The 22,066-nt window shown below is 33.9% G+C and overlaps 2 protein-coding genes across 2 annotated transcripts; one reads left to right on the top strand and one right to left on the bottom strand.

Annotated features, from left to right (window-relative positions):
• The first annotated feature begins 194 nt into the window (after positions 1–194).
• LOC118743624 (putative nuclease HARBI1) lies at positions 195–794 on the top strand. The gene is made up of 2 exons (XM_036476390.1): positions 195–364; positions 424–794. The coding sequence occupies exons 1-2, from the start codon at positions 235–237 to the stop codon at positions 792–794; spliced, it is 501 nt and encodes a 166-aa protein (XP_036332283.1). The 5' UTR covers positions 195–234.
• A 10,127-nt stretch (positions 795–10,921) lies between these two features.
• Positions 10,922–16,233, bottom strand: LOC118743577. The gene is made up of 5 exons (XM_036476343.1): positions 16,138–16,233; positions 15,359–15,469; positions 15,168–15,281; positions 13,848–14,007; positions 10,922–13,776 (listed from the first exon to the last, which is right to left on the bottom strand). Exons 1-5 carry the CDS (start codon positions 16,231–16,233, stop codon positions 13,295–13,297), a joined length of 963 nt encoding a protein of 320 aa, XP_036332236.1. The 3' UTR covers positions 10,922–13,294.
• Positions 16,234–22,066: the final 5,833 nt, after the last annotated feature.

Below are 22,066 nucleotides of genomic sequence, written 5' to 3'. Positions count from 1 at the left end.
GAGGACCATTTTTGCCAGAAATGGGTGAATTTTAGGAGAAACATCGAAGAGGAAAATGCAGTTAAAGAATATTTCTTTGAGAAATACGGAATACCTGGGGTTATCGGTTGTGTTGATGGAACACACGTTCGTATTAAGTCGCCAGGAAGTGACAACCACCATTTATACATAATGATTTACTATCTTTACAAGTATACATATACACAAACTGAGTTTCAGATATGCGATCACAACATGGTAATCACATTTGTTGACGCTAGGCATCCAGGGGCGAATCATGATTCATTTGTTTGGAATGTGAGTCACGCAGAACAGGAGCTAAAATCTGATTATAACAATGGAAAAACCAACACATGGCTACTCGGTAAGTTTTAAAACTTAAAAAGGCTATAAAACTATTACTGACAATGCAAATTTTTGTAGGTGATTCTGGTTACCCCTTGCAGCCATACTTGATGACGCCATTCAGAAGCGCAGCTGATGAAATTCAACGAATTTACAACACAAAGCACTCAAAAGCTCGTAATGTAATTGAGAGATGTTTCGGTGTTTTGAAAAACCGATTTCGATGTATAACTGGCTCGAGAGGGCTACACTATTCACCAGAAAAAGTTACACAAATTGTAAATGTGTGCTGTGCTATTCATAACGTTTGTATATTTTTCAAACATCAAATTCCATTGGAGAGCCCAGATATGGAGAATCTTGTTAGTTACGAAGAAGAACTGGAAAACAGTAACATTTCGAATACAGCTGCCCTTATTAGAAGGAGAATAGCAGAGAGTTTATTATAAACGCAGTTTTATTATAAAGTATGTGTGTTTAGATTTCAGGTACACCAGCAAAATTCATTTGTCTTAAGATTAATAAAATATTTACATAAAAATTCAACAAAATATCTTTTCAGTCTTAAATCCTAAATCTACATATAAACTAAGTAAATGCAACAAAATATCAATTCACACTTAAATCTAAAAATATTTACACAAAAAAAAAAAACAAAATATCACTTCAATACTCTCACAATAGTGGTATGAAAATTAATTCCGGAAGTACTTCAAAAATTTTTCAAAAATTTCAGATTGTCGTTCCACTGCAGCAGTTAATTTGTTTGTGGCATCCACCTGCAGCATTGATGCCTCTGCCATTTTTTTGCAGCCTCAGCCTGCACTTTAGCGGCTTCTGCTTGGACTTTGGCAGATTCAGCCACTGTCTCTTGGAAAGTGCGCTTCCTATTAGTGGAACGTAACGTGTGCGTTGGTGTAGGACGGGTTGTCTGTGTAGTGGGAGTCACTACTCCCACTGGTGGTGGTTGGTTGTGCCTTATAGGAGATTGAAGGGTGGTTGTTTGTTGCCTTCGTTGGTCAAGTGTTGGCGATTCAGTCACAAGTAAAGGAGGCATTTCCTCCAACGACGAATGTCTTGACATGTTAGAGGTCGCCGTCGAAGGAATGCCGAAAACTCTGCCGCTCGGGGCTGCTGACCTCGAAATAAAAACCAGGCTGTCTATGGCCTGCTCCATTTCGGAAAGCGGAGAGTGACGGAATGGGCCACCACCGGTAGCAATAAGGCTTCGTTTGTTTTCGGCAATCTTCTTTTTTGTCCGGCTTTTCAAGTCAGCCCATATCTTGAAAAATAAAAATAAAATAAAATTCAATGTCAGTAAAATGGAAATAGTGCGCAAGCATTTATCTACCACATACTATTTATGCACTTATGCTTACTTTCTTCCATTCGACGACCGTTCTTGTAGGAGAACCATGAGAATTAATTTTCCTCATAATTTCCTCCCACCGCTCCTCTACCCTTCCTCGATCAGATCCAAACACTGCAACACCTCTGGCCAGTTCAGGATTTCTCTCCATTTCTTTTACCAGTACTTCAAATTGAGTGGTTGTAGTTTTTTCAGCGCTACAAGCATAAATATTAATATATTTCCTTAAACCAAGTTATATTTTTTATTTTCTTACTTTTCCTGGCAGATCCCTCCATCTTAACGATCACTAATATCCTTTCGTCTGTTTTCAACGATTGTCGTCTCACTTTCGTCTTCTATTCGCCTTAAAAAATTCCAAACTAGACGAAAACTACGTAACGATCAGCTGTTTTCGTGCTGCCAGACGATTTCGACTTACATACTACCAACACACGAAAGAACCGTCTGGCAGACGAAACGAACGTTCGCTTCGAGATACATGATTAGGCTGATAATCAATAATATTCACCGCGGTTACAGATGGTTTAAATGAGGACAAATGTACCCACTTCATATTTGTTACGACCCCTAGTTCGTCACTTGGATTGCATCCGACGATAGTTGTGTTTCTCTTATTCCTCTTTATACGTTTGTTGATGTTATCGTTGTTTACATTTTCATTGTTCTCACATACACGAGAAATAGAGCCAGCAGCAACATTCGTTCGGCTCGTAAGGTTATTGTTGTCAACAGCATGTGCATTAACCGCAGCGACCGAAGAACCCTCAGCGACTATTATGTTATTAGCAGTAACATTCGATAGAGTAGATTCTTCCGTTCGGCTCGTAAGGTTGTTGTTGTCAACAGCATGTGCATTAGCAGCAGCCAACTGCCTTTGTTAGATCCCGTTTAGAATATGCTTCAATTATCTGGTGGCCTGCCCAGGTATCATATATAAATAGAATTAAGCGTATTCAAAAGATTTTTATTAAATTTGCACTGCGATCTTTAAATTTCACACAACCTTTGCCTTCTTATAAGTCGCGATGTCTACTCTTAAGAATAGAATCACTTGATAATAGAAGAAAATATCTCTCCTGTTCCTTCATAGAAAAAGTCATAACTGGGGATATGGACTGTCCTGATATTCTAAGTAGGATACCTCTCAATATCCCTACTAGGAACATGCGTCACTTCGACATATTGTATTTGAATAGAGTTAAATCTAATTGTGCCATCAATGCTCCTATCAGTCGAGCTCTTAGAGAGCTTAATCAAATCAATCGAGTTATTGATACTGACCTCTCACTTTCTGGAGGGATATTAAATAATATCCTCTTAAACTACCTTAATAATAATTAGTAGTTAGATGGTTTCTTAGTCGTCAGTATGAAAATATGTATTCACTGATGATAAATAAATAAATAAATAAATAAAAATGGTATCTAGCACTGGAAAGTAATTGGAAAAAGTACTTCAACTACTTTTTCAACTCCTTTCAATTACTTTTGGAAATTGATGGTAATTCCAAGTACTATTCAATTACAAGTACTTGTACTCTAGTAGTAATTGAATTTCAGTTGAAAAACTATTACTAATTCATTACAAATACTTTATGAAGTAATTGTATTGAGTAGGAATTGTACTCGAAATTTAACAGGTCTGCCACCAATGCAGCTTCTTCGTCTTATACGTATACATAGCTCTAAGCGCGGACAATCGTTGCAAGGAGCTGTAGAGTTTTCGGTTCGCCTTGACCCTTAAGGATTCAACCCAGACTGGCGCTGCGTACAGGAGGGTAGAATTTATCACCCTTGTAAGCACAAGTCTCCTATTGCTTCTTGGCCTACCAAAATTAGGTAGCATCCTGCAAAGCGCAGTATTCATTTTGGAAGCCTTTTATTGTGCTGTGTTGTATTCAGTGTTGCCAGAACTTTCTGGGCCAACCGGCTAGATTGGCAAAAAAAAACGGCTAAAAACGGCATAACTGTTTCAACTAAATTTCACATGTTTTATTTAAATAAATCATAAGTAGAAAGACTAGTTCTTGGGGAGAAGTTGCAAATTCAAGCAGGAAAAAATTTTGGCGGCGAGAATTTGCAATTAGAAAAAACATATGAATGTGGCACATGGTTGCATTTTTTGTCAACAATAATTTAAATAAACAGGTTCGTCAAATTTGAAAATTTACAAACTTGAGCGATTTATAATAAAAAATTTAAGTAAAGACTTGTTTACTTAATTAGTTTAGTTAATTCCAATGATTTGAAACGTACTCGTAACGCAATCTCAACCAGAGTCGATATAGGAAACGCGACAGTTAGTACGGCAAAGAAATTGAAACGTATGTTGAAGAAAGTCGGACTAGCAAGAAATATACATGTAGATATTGTTTTTTGTCCCTCTGAAAGAACTTTAAAATTCTATACAAATTTCTTATGTTTTAAATGCGACCGTGGACACTAGCTGGCAGAGAAACTTGCAAGTTCCTGAAAATTTGCGTTCGTGCAGAAATTTGCAAGTTTCTCTACTTGAGAGAGAATTTGGGAGCATTTTTTCTTACCAACTGATATTTTGAGTGATAATTTTCGCTGGATTTTCGACGAACAAACCTATTGCCTTCCTAGAGAGTTTTGCTTTACATAGAAATTTGTGCTCTTTTACTTTCATTTTTATGCATTTCAGTGCTGGTTCTTTTAATTCAAGTTGGCCTTCGGTTTTTGGAATTTAAATAAGTTATCAGGAAAAAAGTTAGTTTAAGTAAGCCCATATGTGTACATAGTGCTTGAAAATATCCATTTTTCCCTTGCCTTAAAACTTTAAGCGTGGGCAACAATGATGTTTTGTAATTAAGGCAGAATTGAATATACGCTATTTAGGAAGACAATACCTGTAACATTTATTCTTGGCAGTATATCCAAACACAAACGCCTGTTAAGCAAACAGTGAAGCAATTTGTTATTTTCTAAGTTTGCGAATAAAACTTCACACTTAAATTTAAGTCATTGATAACAAACATTTTATGAAGAAAGTCCCCGTTACGGCCTTCTTTAGAAAAAAAAAATATTTGCTTAAATTAAAATTAAATAAATTAAATTAAATTAAATAGTCCCAACGGCTTTTTACCCTCCATTCCCGCCCAACCGTCACGAGGGGCGCAATCCGCATGACGTACGGAACCTTTTTTTTTTTTTAGTTTTTTGGTGCCGAGTAGTGGAAACAGGAGTTTGTTAAGTGTCGAGATCTAAAACTATTCAGCTACAGAATCAAATTCATCAGCTGATTGGATATGCTAAAGATAGTATTTCAATTATTGAGAGTGGAAATAATAGTTTTCTTTATAGTAAAAATTGAGTCCGATACGTCAAACGTGCTGGAATGACAGTTAAAATCCTGACATAAACCACGGAATGAACGTTTAGTTCAAAATTAGTTTTGCATGGCTTTAAAAATAGAGGTCGAAAGTGTCTTGACACTCGAGAAAGAACATTAAAATTTACCTCAGCCAGGAGGGCCTGTCATTAATTTTACGATAAATATTATACCTAGCATTTCTCTACGGCTTGCGAGTGTGGGCAAATTTATGAGCTTTAGACGACTTGTGTAAGGGGGGAGATTGTAATCTGAATCCCAGTTAAAATTACGCAATGCAAAAAGCAAGAATTGTTTTTGAATTGATTCAATCCTTTCTGAATGAACTTGGTAGCGGGGATTCCAAACAATAGATCCGTATTCTAGTATAGGTCTAACTAAACTGGTAAAAAGAGCTTTTGTAACATAAGGATCTTTGAACTCTTTTGACCATCGCCTTACAAATGCAAAAACGCCTTTGGCTTTATTGACTGTGACATTAATATGATGGTTGAAATTGAGTTTGGAATCCATTGTGCCTCCACGATAACGCTACTAGCCATTTCTAACAGATTTTGGGTCGCTTTGTCAAAAATGTAAACATATATATGTATTTGAATTTTAAGAAAACAAGGCAAATAGCAAAATCGTCTAAAAACGGCTAATTTTTTTTACAAACCGGCTAACAAATCGGCTTCCGGCTAAACCGAAATTTCTCCGGCTGTTTGCTATTGCAACCGGCTAAATCTAGCCGGAAAACGGCTAAAATGCAACACTGGTTGGATTGTGTTGTTATATGTTGTGCTGCATTGTGCTGTGCTGTATTGTTTTGTGTTGTGTGGTGATGTGTTTTATTGTGCTGTGTTTTATTTTTTTGTGTTGTGTTGTGTTGTTGGATGATGTGTAGTGTTGTGTTGTGTTGTGTTGTGTTCTGGGCGGGTGAAATAACTCAAACGGCAATAACACAAAATTTGTTTTATTTCACTTTTAAATGGGAAATAGTACTAAAATCTTTGGTTTTTTCCCATTGCTTATTTATAGTATTTGTAACAAAAACAGTTTACTGACAGAAGGAAAAAGAACTTTCTTTATTCCAAAAACACAATTGGGGTGTTCACAGTTCGTTCCAAATAATGTCTCAAAATGTAGACGTCTACATTTTAAGACGTTTTCTAACCGTAAAATCTGTGGTGTTGCTGTTTCCCATACAAAATTGGAAAACGACGCCGTCTACATTTTGTCACACTCAAAGGTATGTTTTTTACGCGTCTACATTTTGCAACCTCGCAGCAGGGTTGCATTATGGCAATACTAATCGCATTTTTTTTTTTATTTATTGGGCACGTTTTCTGTATATGCATTTAATTTGAGCGCAATTTCTGATGAAAAGAAACAAATCAAGGAAAAGAAATAACAAATATTAGGAATTGGTAATTAAGTTAAATAATTACAATTTTTCAGTACAAAATCGAAAGGCGACATATAGAAAAGCACGCAAAGAAGAAATGACTGGCAACACCAGCAAACTTTTGAGACGATTTTGCGACGACTGCTAGAAAGGGGTGCTCACAGTTTGATGCTAAAGATGTCTCAAAATGTAGACGTCTACATTTTCAGACACAATTTGGAACGAACTGTGAATACCCCAAATGAAACAAATATTTTTACTTATGTAAAGTCTAATAGGGATAGCGCGTTTATTATAATAACTGCTCGGCAAATTGGACATGGCGCTTTTGTATGAATTTTGTCTGCATGCTTTTTAATATGTTGAAAATATTGCTGGAAAACCTTAAAATGATTGCATGGAACCATGGCGCAATAAACGGGTGAAGTAATAAAACAGCTTTCTCGCTTTATTTTCTGTAAATTTTTCAAATACGGCGGTGTCAAAATCTTTCTTCTCGCTCTAATTTCTTCACCTGGTATAATTCCGCCATGACATGGAACAAACAAAAGTTGCCGTTCCTGTACGCAGCATATGCATACCACAGAGAATATTGGGCCTCATGCATAAAAAGTAAGCTTACGCTCCAACTCAATTTTTGCACTGCTGAAGTGAGTTCAAGGTCAAGAATTTATACTGAAACTAGAGTCTGAGCTTAAGCTCACTTGTTATGCATGAGGCCCATTGTTTTGAGTTTTATCTTCAGTTAAAATTTCTGCATTATCATCACTTGCTATATCCGAACTGCGGATTTCGTTACGAAGACTAAGCGAACATGTGGTACGAAATAGTGATGTAAAAATATGTAAAATTTTACCTACTTCAGGCTACGGTACAAGCAGGTGCGATGAATGGCGCAATAAACAAGTAAAGTAATAAAATAGCTTTCTCGCTTTATTTTCTGACATTCGGCAGCCTTATAGTAAAATTTTATAGTTAAATTTTCAAATAAAGCAGAGTCGAAATCTTTCTTCTCACTCTAATATTACTTCACCTGGCATAATTCCACCATTGGTGGGGTGCATACAGTAACACCATACGCAATAATTCCCATTGCTTGGACATTAACAAGCAGTTTAAGGAGTGAACTAATGCTATTTTATTATTATTCTTTTGACGTAGAATACGTCTTACCTTAAGGTATGGGGGCTATGTTCAAATGTTGTAGTTGTAATTTTTAGAGCTTCACAAAAACGCTTATTGCACGAGAACTAATAAAGCGATTTCAAAGAAAAGTGTGGCGTTTCAAAGATAAAATTCCAAACCTGTCGACAGATTCATTTTTGTAAATAACCAATTCGGTTTCTGTCGTAAAAACGACGGTAAACATTGCCTTATTTTGGGGTCAATTTTGAGCCTTTAAAGTGCTCTAGCAACTTATTGTTGGCATATATAACTTTCATTTTCGGGATATAGGTTTCTTGGAGCAGTGGAAATATTATCGGGTACAAATTTTATATAAATTTAATAAATATTGAGCATTTTAAGGCAAAAAATTGTTGAAAAAATTTGCAAATTTTTTTCATTACCAAAATGCTCGAAAACCGCTCGAATGATTTTGTTTTTGTTTTCTTTAATCAAAAATTCAAGAGTTTTCCTTTCGTTTGGTGTATGGGAAGTATTGGTTGATATATTCTATATATGTTTATTTTATTCAAATATATGGGCATAAATGATTTTCCATACAAAATTACCTCGTCATCATTTTGCAAACACGTGCATATGTTGGAAGTGTGGGAAGGAGACAAAAAGTATGTATGCGTATGTATGCGTATGTAATGCGGCTTTTGATAAACAGAGGCGCGCTATTTATAACCTAATCGCAGCGTGTGTACATAAGTAAATACATACATACGTACATATGTTGATTGCAGTTAATGTGGATCTGTTTCTATTTTTAGTAATCTATGTATGTCTATACATACATATGTACATACATATTATATATGTACATACATATATGAACACATGTATGCATAATACGCGAAGACTTTTCGAAGTGAAACAACATTTAGAAAAAGTCCAATCCAAGAATAAAAGTAAAGGTGAGGACGTACATAGATAAAGAAAAGGATAAAGGCCAAGGTAAAAATAAACACAAAAACAAAGTTGAGTAAAGATAAAGGCAAACATGAAGACCAAGGTAAATTTAAACACTTTACTTATATGTATAAGTGCAAAGGTGAACGGGAATATGTATATGAAGAATATGATAAACATAAAAATAAAAACAAAGATAAATATAAAGAAAAAGATGCGGATGAGGATACCGATAAAAGTATAGATGAAGATAGAGGAAGAAAGATTAAAATAAAGGTAGTTGTAGAGAAAAGGATATAGATAAAGGCACAGAAACTCAATCTCGGAACTATTTCGGGATTTTAGAGATTTTGGGTAATCTCGAGACTTATCGATACTTTGTCGGTTTTGTTATCGATATTTTGATTGATTTTTTTATCGAAACCTTTTCTGATTTTGTTATCGATATTTTTATAGATTTTGTTGTCGATATTTTAATCGAATCTGGCATCGATATTTTTATCGATCTTTTTATTGATTTTGTTAACGATTTTGCTATCGATATTATCGCTTTCGTGATCGATATTTTTATCGATTTTATTATCGATATTGTTACTGATTTTGCTATCGACATTTTCAGAACTCATCGATATAATGATCGCTATTGTTATCGATATTTTTTATCGATTTTGTTATCGATTATTTTGTCGAGTTTGCTATCGATTTTTCATCGTTTTTTTGTCGATTTTGTTATCGACTTATAATCGGTTTTGTTATCGATTTTGTAATCGATTCTTTGATAGATTTTGTAATCGATTTAGTTATCGATTTTGCTGTCGATATTATTATCGATATTTTTATAGATGTTTCTATCGATTTTGCTATCGATATTTTTTTTCTTATAGTGTGCTTTCGTTTTTGACTTGGATATGCTCTTAACCATAGCCCGTATTCTACGTTTAAATTTATCGGCTGTATCTCCGATACAGCCTGCAGACCAAGACGTAGGCGCTGGACTGTTCCTTTTTTTCTAAACGGTTATAATATCACCTGTTCATAACTAGGAAAGGAAGGAAGGAGGGCGGGGGAAGCGAGTGCGAGCGTGACATCGAACGTGGCGTTGCGCGGGGCGGCGCGCGAATGCGGGCCGCCGCGACGCTGGGCACTTTCATAATTGTATATTTACAAATCCGTCCATTTAACTTGTTCATGTACCACTTTTGTCAGCAAATTTGTGTTATTTCAGATTCAATTGGGAAATTGCTGACCCTGTATAACGCTTAACAGAAGAATTTACTTTTAAATTGCAAAGTCAGAATTAACATCACTGATGACATGTAAGTTCCAGATGGGTTCTAACATCACAAAGCTGTTTTTGTGAAAATTGCAGATAGAGGGTATTGAATATAAGCCCTCGATATGTACGCTGGCGTATTTACGTACGCGCGCTCCGAGAAAAGCTCAGCCAACCTGGTACTATTCAGCGTGGCGACGAATAACTGTTACAATTATTTTTTTTTAAATAGAAGGTTCCTTTATAGATTTCCCAAGAAGAAGGTATTTTATTGTTGACTTCTCACAGATTTTACTAAAACTTTATTAATTAATTTTCAAATTTTAATCCTTATTTGTATTTGCTAGCAGTGGAAATTTTGGGAGATAAGTACATGCGGCACGGAGGCTGTGGTTTTTCTAAGACTTTGTATAAAAAAATACAAAAAAAAAGAAAAACTGTATAGAGTTGGCCGAACGAATGGCCGCCCCAGTCAGCAATTCTGAGTTTATTCCATTTTTAAGTATAAGGCCTTATGTTGGACAAAGGGAGGAATATAAGTGATTCAAAAAGGAGGAAATTAGCCTATGGTTTTAGAAGATATGGAATAAATTAACCGACGAACACTTGCTTGCCCCTGCACTCAAAAAAAAGTTGTCATCAGAGCCATGCTATTTAGCCATCAATATGAAACTTTAGAGTATTTTTTTTTCCTCATTAATAATGTTATCTAAATGATATTTTCGAAATTGTGAAAGTGACATTTTCGAAATTTTCAGTTTGATACTGATTAATATTAATTTAATATGTTTTTGTGTTATCAATTTGATACTCCATCTTATCGAATAGAGACTTATTATTATCGAAACTGGGTATCTTTTTGATACTCATTATTATCAAATTTATACTCGATAACAAACAATTTTTGGTATCAATTTGATATTCATTTTCTTATCAAATTGATATTTTTCCGAATATTGATTTGATACTCGCTTTTATAAAATTGACAACAGTTTTTTAGTATCAATTTGATATTTATCCACATAAGGTTCACCCCTCTCCCAAAAAATAAGGCGTTAAATACTTTCTTTTCACTTTTAAAATTTCTTTATTCGTATAAAGCAACCTCCTTTTACATTATGGTATATGTGAATAGGCGGTCCTTCGAAATTAATTACATTATTAATTTGTAAGATGTTTTCTTTAATACCAACTTCATATCATTGGTAGTGCTCATTAAAACATTTTATATTATAACACTCACTTAAATATAGATTTCATTGCGATGACTTATGAGAATATGTTTGATTTTGTGTAAAGTTAATACACTTGTTCTAAGAGTCAAAAAGTAATCTTTTATAAATCAATCCATTGTAAATTAATTTTTCTATAATAATATTTTGAAAATTTTCATTTAAACTTGACAGTGCATATGCAAAATTTGACGTTTCTATATTACAAACTACTGTTTTCTGTATATCATATGTATTTGGAAAACCATTGTTTTGTTCTAAGAATGTTGTAAACTTTAATGCAGCTTTAATACTTAACGAATATGTAATGTTCCTTCTGCACATAACATTTTGTGAATAAATTTTAGCTTCTCTGTGTTTTTCTTCAAATCTGAAGTTCCAAAAGTGCTTTGGAGGACCAGTTTTTCTTATTACTTCTGGATAATGCATCAGAAAATGAAATTTTGGTTTAAGCGGTTTCTTGAACAAACGAATATACTCTTCGTTATGCTTTTGTATAAGAATCGATAGGTTATTTATAATACTAGCGTCAAATTTACTTTGGACTAATATATCAACTATTTTTACCATATTAATAACGTATTTCCAGACAATATTATCGGGAGGCACTAAATCGCCAATTATTAATGTAATAAAATGCACTAAAGTCATCATTTCACGCGCAGATGTTTTAATCGAAAAATTTTTAAGCTGTTGCAGGTTAAAATGAATCGATTTGTTTCCTATTTCTGTTTCACCATAGTCAAACATACTTTTCCGGTAATTGAAATTTTCTAATGTAAACAATTTTTCAGTCAAAATAAAATGCAAGAGAATTTCACAAATATTGTACCTACAAACACCTTCAAACCAGTCATGCATAATGTCTACAGTAAAATTATCAGTGACATGAAAATGCTTCAATAGATTAATTAAACAGTTCGATTTAATACCTGTTAACTTAACATTATTTTGCAAAACCGAATCTTCATAATTTTCTACGCCCCTGGAATATTGAGGGTGCGCTATACTATCTTTCGCCATGTCCTCTTTCGAACGAATACAAAACTACAATAAAAATTTGAGTTAAAAGATGTGGTAAATCCAAGTATATCGTTGAGTTCTAAATTATCGCCAAGAATGTTAGCTAATAAAAAATAAACTTTTTTACTTCCGGTTCTTGTATTTATATTCAAGCTGAGTCCTTGAAGGTTTTTAAAAGTATTTATTAGAGGTTGTAAAAATGGATCACTACCAAATTGTATTTTATGAATACTTTTAAAATAGGCTGCCTCAAATATATGGTCCAATTTTGATAGCAAATGCTGAGGACTTACAGGAAAAGTGTAATATATCCCGCATACATTATCAAAGTTGGCATGAGCGCCTAGTGGATTATTTACTTCAAATCCATCATCCAATTACAATTTTGTTTTCACACATTTTCACTCTGAAAGATTCTGAGTTTATGTAATGCGTTATTTTTAAGTCACATTTAAGTCTTTCCATATTTTCTAGAGTTTCATCCAGAACATTAGGTAGTTCAAAAAGTTTCTGAATTTGAAATTCAATAGGCATTAAGCATCCGTTAATATTAGAAGGCCCTAATGTTGGCCTATTGTTTTTATGAATTTCTGTGATTTCGTTATTTACGTTAAAAAGAATCGGTTTTGCAAAATTTTTACTTAAAAGAAGATTTTTAAAAAACTTGTGTTCCGTGTCTATATTGCGAAAAGGATTTGAGCAAAAATCTAGGAAATATTTGGTTTTTTTTAAGCTCTTCATTTTGCATAAAATTTAATCAAAACATCTTGACAAATTTGTGTAATATGACTTTCAAACTTAGAAAAAACTTCATCTTCATACAAAAAGTTTTCAACATCCTCTACGATACTTTTTTTAGAGATCTCAAAATTTTTTTCTGGCTCATTACAAGTGAAAATTTGTCTTTCAAAATTATTTTCGGATTTTTCCATATTGAACAAGTGTGTTTCGCTTATTCCTAAGTTAACGTCTGATTGTTTTGTATTGCTAACATTATTAGTCTTTTTAAAAGATTTTAAATTCAGATGCCTGTTAACATGTACCTTAAATCTTTTTAAGCTTGTGTACTCTTGATTACAATTATTGTGAGTACATCTATAGATATCTACTTCACTTAACCCATGATATGATATGAAATGAGAGTATAAAGCTGTCAAGATAGCAAAATCTTTATAGCATTTAAAACACAACATTTTAGTAATTAAAACAAATCTGAAAATATGTTATTTGATTTAAATGCAATTGCTTAAATTTCTAATGAAATTAGTTACACATGGCTTCTTTACGTCATAAGGAGTAGAAATATCATAAAAAAAATGTTGAAGAAAACTCCACACGTGATGATACTCATCAGGATATTTTAAAGAGAATATTTGATAAATTTTAAAGCAAATATCCAAAGATATTATAAATGAGCTGAATTTAAATTTTTGATAACCAAAGCGCACATAAAAATCAGTTAAACTCAATAGATCAGAGCCCACTACAATTAAAAAGGGCTGTATTGGCGTTTTCGATTCTATAGACTTATTTCTACGTAGTTCCATTTGATGTTGCAAATCATTTACACTGGTAATATGTAAAATAGAGCTGCTCACGGAATTTTGAATTGTAGCTTTACGATGTACTTTTAATTCGCCTTCTTTAATTATATACCGATGAGTTGGTTTTAAAATGGAGTGAAGCAGCATGAAATAAATGCAGTCTTTCGAATCTAATAAAAATAATCGATTACGTATGTATATTTTTTACTATTAACCAAAAATTTCAATATATGAGACCTACTTGTGTCGGTTAGGCCTTTTACAGATGTCAAAAGTTTTCTGTAGTATTTATCTTTTACGTGTTCCTCGTAGTAAACCGTAAGCTTTGGTAACGTTTCAGCCCATTTCGACGTAATCATAAATTGTTTTTCTGGGTATAATTCTTTAAAATCTTCTTCAATCTGAAATTTATGTTTTATTGTAAGTTAATACGGTGTTGATAATACGAAAAAAAATACAAATATGTACACTAGTTTACACGATAAATTAGCCTCCTTAAAGCTTACATTTTAGGCTTGAATTTAAGTCGCTGAGCACGACTATGGGTTTTTTAAATGTTCTTGATCGCTGTAAACTAGTGTTATTAATATCAAACAAAACTATAGTGTGTATCACAATTATTAGCCACCCACATATTGACAAGCTTTGACTTTGTTAAAATTTGTTAGTATTATACAAAGTTTGAAACTGTAACTTTTTGTTAAAGAATAAACTTTGGTATAATAAAAAAATAACTAATTAATAGGTGGGTGGTATATATGTAATTGTTATATACACTATAGCTTACAAATTTGTATCCCATTGCTTGCTTGTATAGAGGAAACTATTCAATAACAGACTCAAATGATACTGCACGTTTAATGAAATGTTTGCGGTACGAATATGTGGCTTTCCACAATTCAAAAGAATCCTCCTCCGAACCAACATAAAATTTTAATTTATTTACATAGTCCAATATAATCGAGTCAATGACAGTTTGCTCTTGCTGTTTTTCATTATCAATGGTTTTTGATTCTAAGACGACTTTTCTTTCCCGATGATGATTGTGGAGCTTATTGAAAAGAATACCGCTTGGACTAGAATTTTTGCTATTTTTTCGCCCCATATAATAAACATCTTTAGATTCTGTTGGAAAAATTTCTACGATTTGATCAGCAAGTTTTTCTATTTCGGCTAGTTTGAGGGTGGAATAACTTGCTGTAGCAGGCACATAAAAATTTTCGGAAATAATTTGTACTATTTTACGCCTGTTGTCTTCTGTTAGATACTGGTTTGTAGCAAACTGTTTAATTATTTCTTTGCCAATTTCAGACGACTGCAATATTTCTTTTGCGCCCGACATAAACAATTTAAAAACTAATTATTAAATAAAAAGTTACTAAACACAATCAAAAGAAAACAGGTGGTTTCCAACAACAAAGTTAAAAGCATTTTTTTAAGCTTTTTCAATTAAATTTGTTATTGGAAACTGAAAATTTTTTTACTATGATTAAAACTGGTAACCTGGAACGATGGAACAATGTGTGTTAAGTTTAAAATGTTAGATATGTAACTAACTAACCTTAGCGCTACTATGAGCTGTGGAACAGCTTGATTCTGGGAATGAAAATGTAGACGTTGATTGCGGCCAGGACAAAGTGGACGATTGCGAATCATTTATGGGCGTGCTAAAACCCTTAAAAAACCTCAAAAACAATAAAAAAAATACCTCTTAACTCTCAAATAAATAAATTTTATTTTTAAATTGCTCACTTGACAGGCCTTCCATTCGAATAACTTGACTCTGAACTCAGAACGTAGAGCAGTTTGTTCTCGATTTGGAAATATTACGTTTATATCGTCCTTGTCAATATATTTTAATTTCTAAAATGTATACCCGCATTCTGAATTATTATAAAATTTATAAGAAAATAACAAACACAAGCCGTAGCTTTACAACAGTGCCACAAGCAACCAACCAGGCAACATACAGTCACAGACAAAAATATAAATACACAAAATTTTTCACAATGTATGCACCATTTTCTATTTAATTTTGCCGTTAATTTTTTATGAAAATATAATTCTTACTAAAAAAACATAAAAATAAAATTTTTAAACTTTGAATAAAAGTCAGGAAAGCTGAATAAATTTTAAATTTCCTAATGAGATTTTTTAGAAAATTTTGAAAATTCAGTTTTGTATCCCCTTACATTTTAGTGCATTAAAGTGCAACGAACTTTCTTCACGCAGTTCTTAAATAAAAAGTATGTTGTTTAACAACTTCAAACTATCACGTTACACTAAAATTTTATGGGCTACATATGTGTATGAATTTTAAAAATTTTTTCTAAAAAATCTGATTAGAAAATTTAAAATTTGTTGAGTTTTGCAAAAGTGTTACATACATCGTGAAAAACTCTCGAATTTATACTTTTGTCTTTGACTGTAATATTTTTGTGTGCGGGCGTTTGCCCGGCACTGTTCCACAATCTTGAATACTTACCAATCAAACTCGTGTAGCACATTAAATGTAAGTTGTTTTGCTGTACAAAATTCAGCAGATCATCATGATAGTTCGACGCCTCCAATTGTTGAACCAAACCCGTAACAGTTTCGAAAGTTACAACTTCATTATCGTCGTCCATTTTCTCCACCTAATGTATATGTACATAGGCAGTGTTATTAAAAGCAATTGAATGGTCGCCGCGAATAACGTTGTAAGCGACAATTTTCTTAGAATATGTTTCTTTAACTTTAACGATATAAATGTACAATGTAGGTACATTTTTCATAAATATTAGCCGTGTTTTTTACACACATATACATCTACGCTTAACGTGTAAAAAAAACAATCATCGACAATTTCCATTTCAAAACAAGTAATTTTGATTTTATCGACAACTATTCATAAGCACACATAAAGTTTGTCGCTTACAGCCCAATACAATTTTTAAGCGCAGATACGTATGTATGAATGTAAATAAACACGCATATTTTATGCTTTAAGAGCAAGTTTATTGAATTTTCCTGTACCGAAAAAGTAGAAAACCAAATCAAATAAGCTTATGTATGTGCGCCATTAAACACATTTTCTTTTTATTTCTGCAAAATTATAATCTTGTCGCTTACATTGTTATTCGCGGCACAACGTTATTCACAAAGGCAAATAATTCCATTTGTATTCTTTTGCACGCTCACACACATATGTATGTCAAAATTTTTCGTTCACTTGCAAATGCTTTGCGTACGCACACAATTTAGTGTAAGCTTGAAAAATATGCATATTACACTATTTAAATTACCTTTTATTCTATAGTTCTTCAAGATATTTTAATTCTCTTTATTTTGGTAATTAACCACAGCAAATAGTGGAGTAATAACGAAAATATTGGTCACAATAAAAGGTTCACGTTTTACGTTTATGTTAAAATTTAATAAAATAAATCAATAAAATTGAAGTAAATAAAGGTTTACAGCAACAAGGTTCTTCGCTGCATTGACGTCGTTTCTGTAAACCTTTATTCCGAGGAATCCGAGCAGAACGACCCGATAGACTACCTGACCGGAGGATATACTTCATCGACGTCTTCGCTGGGGCGTCGTGGCGGTAGTAGTCAAGATGGTGACTGTACTCCAAATTAACCTTCACCACTGCAAGACAGCATCGGCACCGCCATCCAACTAACATCTAAAAGAGCAGCCGACATCATCCTAATCCAAGAACCATGGGTGGTGGGACAAAAAATTATGTACCTAGCGCTCGACAAGGCCAGCACGAGGGGGGCGCTACCCTTGGGAGGTGATGCGAATGCTCACCATCACACCTGGGGTAGCAGCGATGATAATAAACGGTGTGAGCTACTTTTTGATTTCTTACTTAGCCCTAATTATTGCAAATAGGAGAAATGACGGCTTCTTCAAGAAGAAGGTTCATCCAGGTATTTTTGGGATTATAATAGGGTTGGGAAATATGTAGAATCTTTGATTCTATGACTAAACAGGTCTGCTTTGGCAGAAAGTTTGATCTCAGATACATACACTGTTAAACAGGCGGTTCAAGAGCAGGTGCAGATATTTCTGGACCTAGCACCAAACCTGAAAATACGCCACGGCCACCAAGCTGAAATAGTCGCAACTTTAAAGTGTGCAAAATTAAACCTTAAAAAGGGCGCCTTTCTAGTTATCTTTTTAGATAGCCGAGCAGAGTTGGCACGAGAATGATCGCTGACTGCCTTTTCGGCACTGGAACCATTCTGTGGTCTCAGTTGATCCTCTTCGATAGCCATAATTGCTGAGTCGGTACACTCTGAACGCAGTAATTACTGGGGGCGGTGGAGGTGCCTTAGACAGGCCAGGGTTTTTGGCAACTCTTTCAACCGAAACAACATTATTTGAGTTAATAGAAATGGCATGAGGCTACTTTTTGCGTACCTGACCAATTCCGATTCCACTTGCACCGAATAGGTGTGATCACAGAATTGGAATGGCGACTCCGCCTCGAGGATGATGAAACTTCGGAGCATATTCTCTGCCACTGTCCGGCTTTGGCCACACAAAGACTGATCACAGTAATGTAAACAATTAACAATAACAACCACACTGTCAAGTTTAAATAGCGGCGAATCAGCTGCACTTCATACTAGTAGGTTGAACAAAGAAATGGATTAGCCACAAGAGTTTGCGGGATGAGCATAACTCGGTGGTTAGCGTTGCTGGCTTTGCACATGGATGATGCGGGTTTGATTCCTACTGAAGTGTAGAGGAAGAAGTCTGATAACTTAGAATTTGTTGCTTTTTCAATTTTTCATAAAAAAACAAAGCTCAATAATAGCCCGGCACGCGTAATTAGCTTTAATATTTACTGATTTATCGAAGATTTCGTATTTCTCCAAATTACCGTTATATGGGATGTGGGCGTGGTTATTGTCCGATTTTAAAAATTTTCAGCCATTTGGTATACTGTGGCAAGGCTAACAACTGTGCTAAGTTTGAAAGAAAATGGTACAGGGGTTACCAAGATATACACATGTAACCATAAGTGGGCGTGGCTACACCCATTTTCCAAATATTTATAACATTCTTATTTTTTGTCTAAAATCTTTTATGAATATTAATTTTGAGTGAATAATCTACAGTAGTTACTAAAACATCGTAGTTTTCGTATTTCTGAAAATTACCGTTATATGGGAGGTAGGCGTGGTTATTGTCCGATTTTGCCCATTTTATACATTTTATATAATACCATCCGTCCTACGCCCGAAAGAAGTGCACGTACAAAGTTTTGTTAAAATATCTAAATTTTTACACGAGTTATCGTGTGCACAGACGGACGGACGGACAGACAGTCACCGCTTAATCGATTTCTCTTTTCATTCTGGTCATTTATGTATACATTTGTCTTTATCTATCTCAATTCGTTTTGCCTGTTACAAACAACCGTTATGCGAACAAAGTTATAATGCCCTTGTGCACAAGTGCGCTCGGGTATAAATATAGCTGATGACATGATGCTTAATGTAATTCACATTAACAAAAGAATTGTTTGTGGTGCTTTTAGAGTTGCAATTGACAAAATAAACCTATTTAAATTTATAATAAGAAGCAAAATGCTAGTTCTCTAAGAAAATTGCATCGGAAAATAACAACATAAAACTATCAAATTCTTGCTGGTTTTGCGTTTTCGTTTTTTCTTGCATATTTCACTCATTGGGAGTAAATATTGGCTTACTCTCCGAAATTTGGTTACTGGAAAGCTACTGGATATTTTTTGCTGGAGAATTCGAAAACACAACTAATATCATTGGAAGACTGATTTATTTTAAATTTTCAATGGCCGAACTTTGTTATAAGGGATTTGTTTACCAAGGCCCTTTTGGGATTAATTAGGGAAGCCGAAGGTATCTGCCACACCGGGTTAGGGACTCTCTCTTTAAGAGATAGAAAAGTTCAGGTCGCGGCGTCGCTTGTTCTGTTACACCCAGAAAAAAAAATAACTAACTGACTAATTGTTCGCTTCAAAAATGGTTAGATTTCGGTGCGTTTCAGCAGCGACTGACTGGTGGTCACTCAAATTCCTTGCGCTATTTCATGTGGCACCCAAAAATGGAGCTTCTGTGAACGCCCTGCTTTGTTATATTATGATAACAAATTGTAGTGTGGTTGATGCTTGGTACCTTCGCTATTTACTGACTGCCGACCAAAGCAAGAAGCATTTTTAACATATTTATTTATTTATTTATTTATTTACAACAATTTATGCAATAGTAAATTACAGTATAAATTAAAAAAGCGACACTAGCTACGAGGCTTCAGTCGTCCTTTTTAGTACGAAAGTTGGTAAGTTACTTTAGTTTTGTAAATTCAGTGGGATAAAATAAAATATAAAATTACCTATATGCATATATAATACGCGATTTTTTGTCCAAGATAAAAGAGATGTCAAACTAAAGCGCAAACTAGTTTTAGATGTGCAAACTGCTTTTAGTTTTTATAAAAGAGTTGCCCCCTGTTGAAAAATTAAATACAAATTATTTAATAATCAATGATATCAAAACCGCATCGTTCATTCGATTTACCAAAATGAGGTGTCAAACTAAGGGCCTTGGACTGTTGATGTGCAACAAGGTTTTACGTTTTTGAAAAGAGTTTCCGCCTTTTTAAAAATTATATTCAAATTATTTAAACAAATAAATCAATTACTACAAACTGGGTATCAATCGAAATGGTTTTGAAAAGCTTTGTTTCGTAGCTGAACTGTACGAGGGTTGCCACCTGTTTAAAAAATCAAATTAGGTAAGAGAAATATGTATCACCATATGAGTGCCAAAAGAAAAGGTTTCAGAAAGTAGTAGTTTGAAAATATTTTGAAGAGGGTTGCCACCTGCTTTAAATATCGAATTTGGTTTACTTACACACAAGTTATACGAAATATCAAAATATGGATGTCAAACGAAAGAGTGTTAAGGTTGTTCTGAAGTTTGAACTTTAAGAATATTTTTGTGGTGTTGGAAGAGAGTTGCCCCCTTTTTAAAAAGTAAAATTCAAATTATTTGATAACTTAAATGAACTATTAAAATATGGGTATCAATCGAAGAGGGTTTGAAAATTTTAAATTCTTTTATTTAGCGGTGTTGCCGCTTAATTCATTAGTTAATTAAAATATGTATCTCAGTGTCCGGTGAAGGAGAGTTTGAAGGGGGCTGCCACCTGTTTGAAAGGTCTAACTTAATTACCTAATTCAAAAAGTATATGAGATATGAAAGTACCGTAGTCAAACGAAAGAGAGTTGCCACGTGTTTAAAAAGTTACGTTAAAATTATTCAGTAAGTTGGAGGAATTATTAAAAGGTGGGTATAAATCGAAATGTGTTTGAAGGGATTTATTCCTGACCTTTATTTAGGAGGGCTGCCATTTGTTCGAACAATCAAATTCCAATTAGTTCTATACTGTTTATACTGTTAATTGTTAGTAAAAAATAAATTAACTTTAAGATATTTTTATTCCTTTATATTGTCATAATATCGACCTAGCTAGGTTAATGTTGTCAGCCCTCTCGTATTACATTGTTTCCGGACATTAATTAATCAGGTGCCCAATTGAGTTTGGTCCGACACACAAAGGGCAGCAGGACTATCATTTTTTAGTTATCAGGGGGGAATGAGTAAATATTGTGTGACCCAGTCTTAGTCGAATGTACGGCTTTAAAATGTGAAGGGTCAAACTTTCCGGATAGGATAGTGTTAGTATCTTTGGCTTTAATGTGTAATAGTGATGTCCTTGCGTTGCCCAGTCTGCTAAATCAAGTTTAAGTATTTACTTCTTGATGGTGTTGCACAGCTGCATCAAGTACTTCATTTCCTAAAATTCCAGCGTTACACGGGATCCACACTGATTGATTTTGTTTGATGCTGCAATAAGTGAATTTCTAATGGAAGAAATAATTTTATTCGAATTAGATGGTGTTTTGATTGCTTTGATGCATGATGTGTAAGCGCCAAACCATTCCCTGCAGTGAAAAGCCAAACCAGTTAGAAAAAAAAACTAGTTCATTAACTAGTATGTGCCTACCAGTTCGACAATTTCAGCGTTCAGCTGTCGTTGCCTTTGAATTGCCAAAGCCAAAAATAAAACGCAATTACATAATTGCTTTTCGGGGTCCGGTTCGGGGTTTGAGATCGCAGGTTCGAGGCCGCTTGGAGGTGGTTAAGATTTTTAAAGTTAAATTAGGGTTGCCAGATTTTTCTTGCGCGAAATCAGTACTTTAGGTTTTTTCTTGCTATAAAAATCAGTATTTTTTAGTACAATTTTATTCAAAGCAAACTTATGAATGTAAGTATCAGAAAATACTTTAAAACGCCAGAGTACTTATTTTTAACAATATTTGGGTGGGTAAAAAAAAATTTAGTTCATAAAAAAATGTTATTCATTTTAACATAAAAAAGGAGAAAGTTATCAATTCGTTGGAATATTTTTTTTTTT

Source organism: Rhagoletis pomonella, unplaced genomic scaffold, assembly GCF_013731165.1.
Source record: "Rhagoletis pomonella isolate Grant_MI unplaced genomic scaffold, Rhpom_1.0 Rhpom_scaffold_00007, whole genome shotgun sequence".
In the NCBI taxonomy this organism is placed as follows: domain Eukaryota; kingdom Metazoa; phylum Arthropoda; class Insecta; order Diptera; family Tephritidae; genus Rhagoletis; species Rhagoletis pomonella.
This window is presented reverse-complemented; position numbering and strand designations above follow the sequence as displayed.

Excerpts from the sequence above, each read along its gene's own strand:
- LOC118743624 (XM_036476390.1), top strand. The coding sequence starts at position 235 with ATGGTAATCACATTTGTTGACGCTAGGCATCCAGGGGCGAATCATGAT. Across the intron at positions 365-423 it reads AACCAACACATGGCTACTCG|GTGATTCTGGTTACCCCTTG; the intron begins GTAAGTTTTAAA and ends AAATTTTTGTAG.
- LOC118743577 (XM_036476343.1), bottom strand. The coding sequence starts at position 16,233 with ATGGACGACGATAATGAAGTTGTAACTTTCGAAACTGTTACGGGTTTG. Across the intron at positions 15,470-16,137 it reads ATGATGATCTGCTGAATTTT|AAATTAAAATATATTGACAA; the intron begins GTACAGCAAAAC and ends TATACATTTTAG. Across the intron at positions 15,282-15,358 it reads TCGAATGGAAGGCCTGTCAA|GGTTTTAGCACGCCCATAAA; the intron begins GTGAGCAATTTA and ends AGGTTTTTTAAG.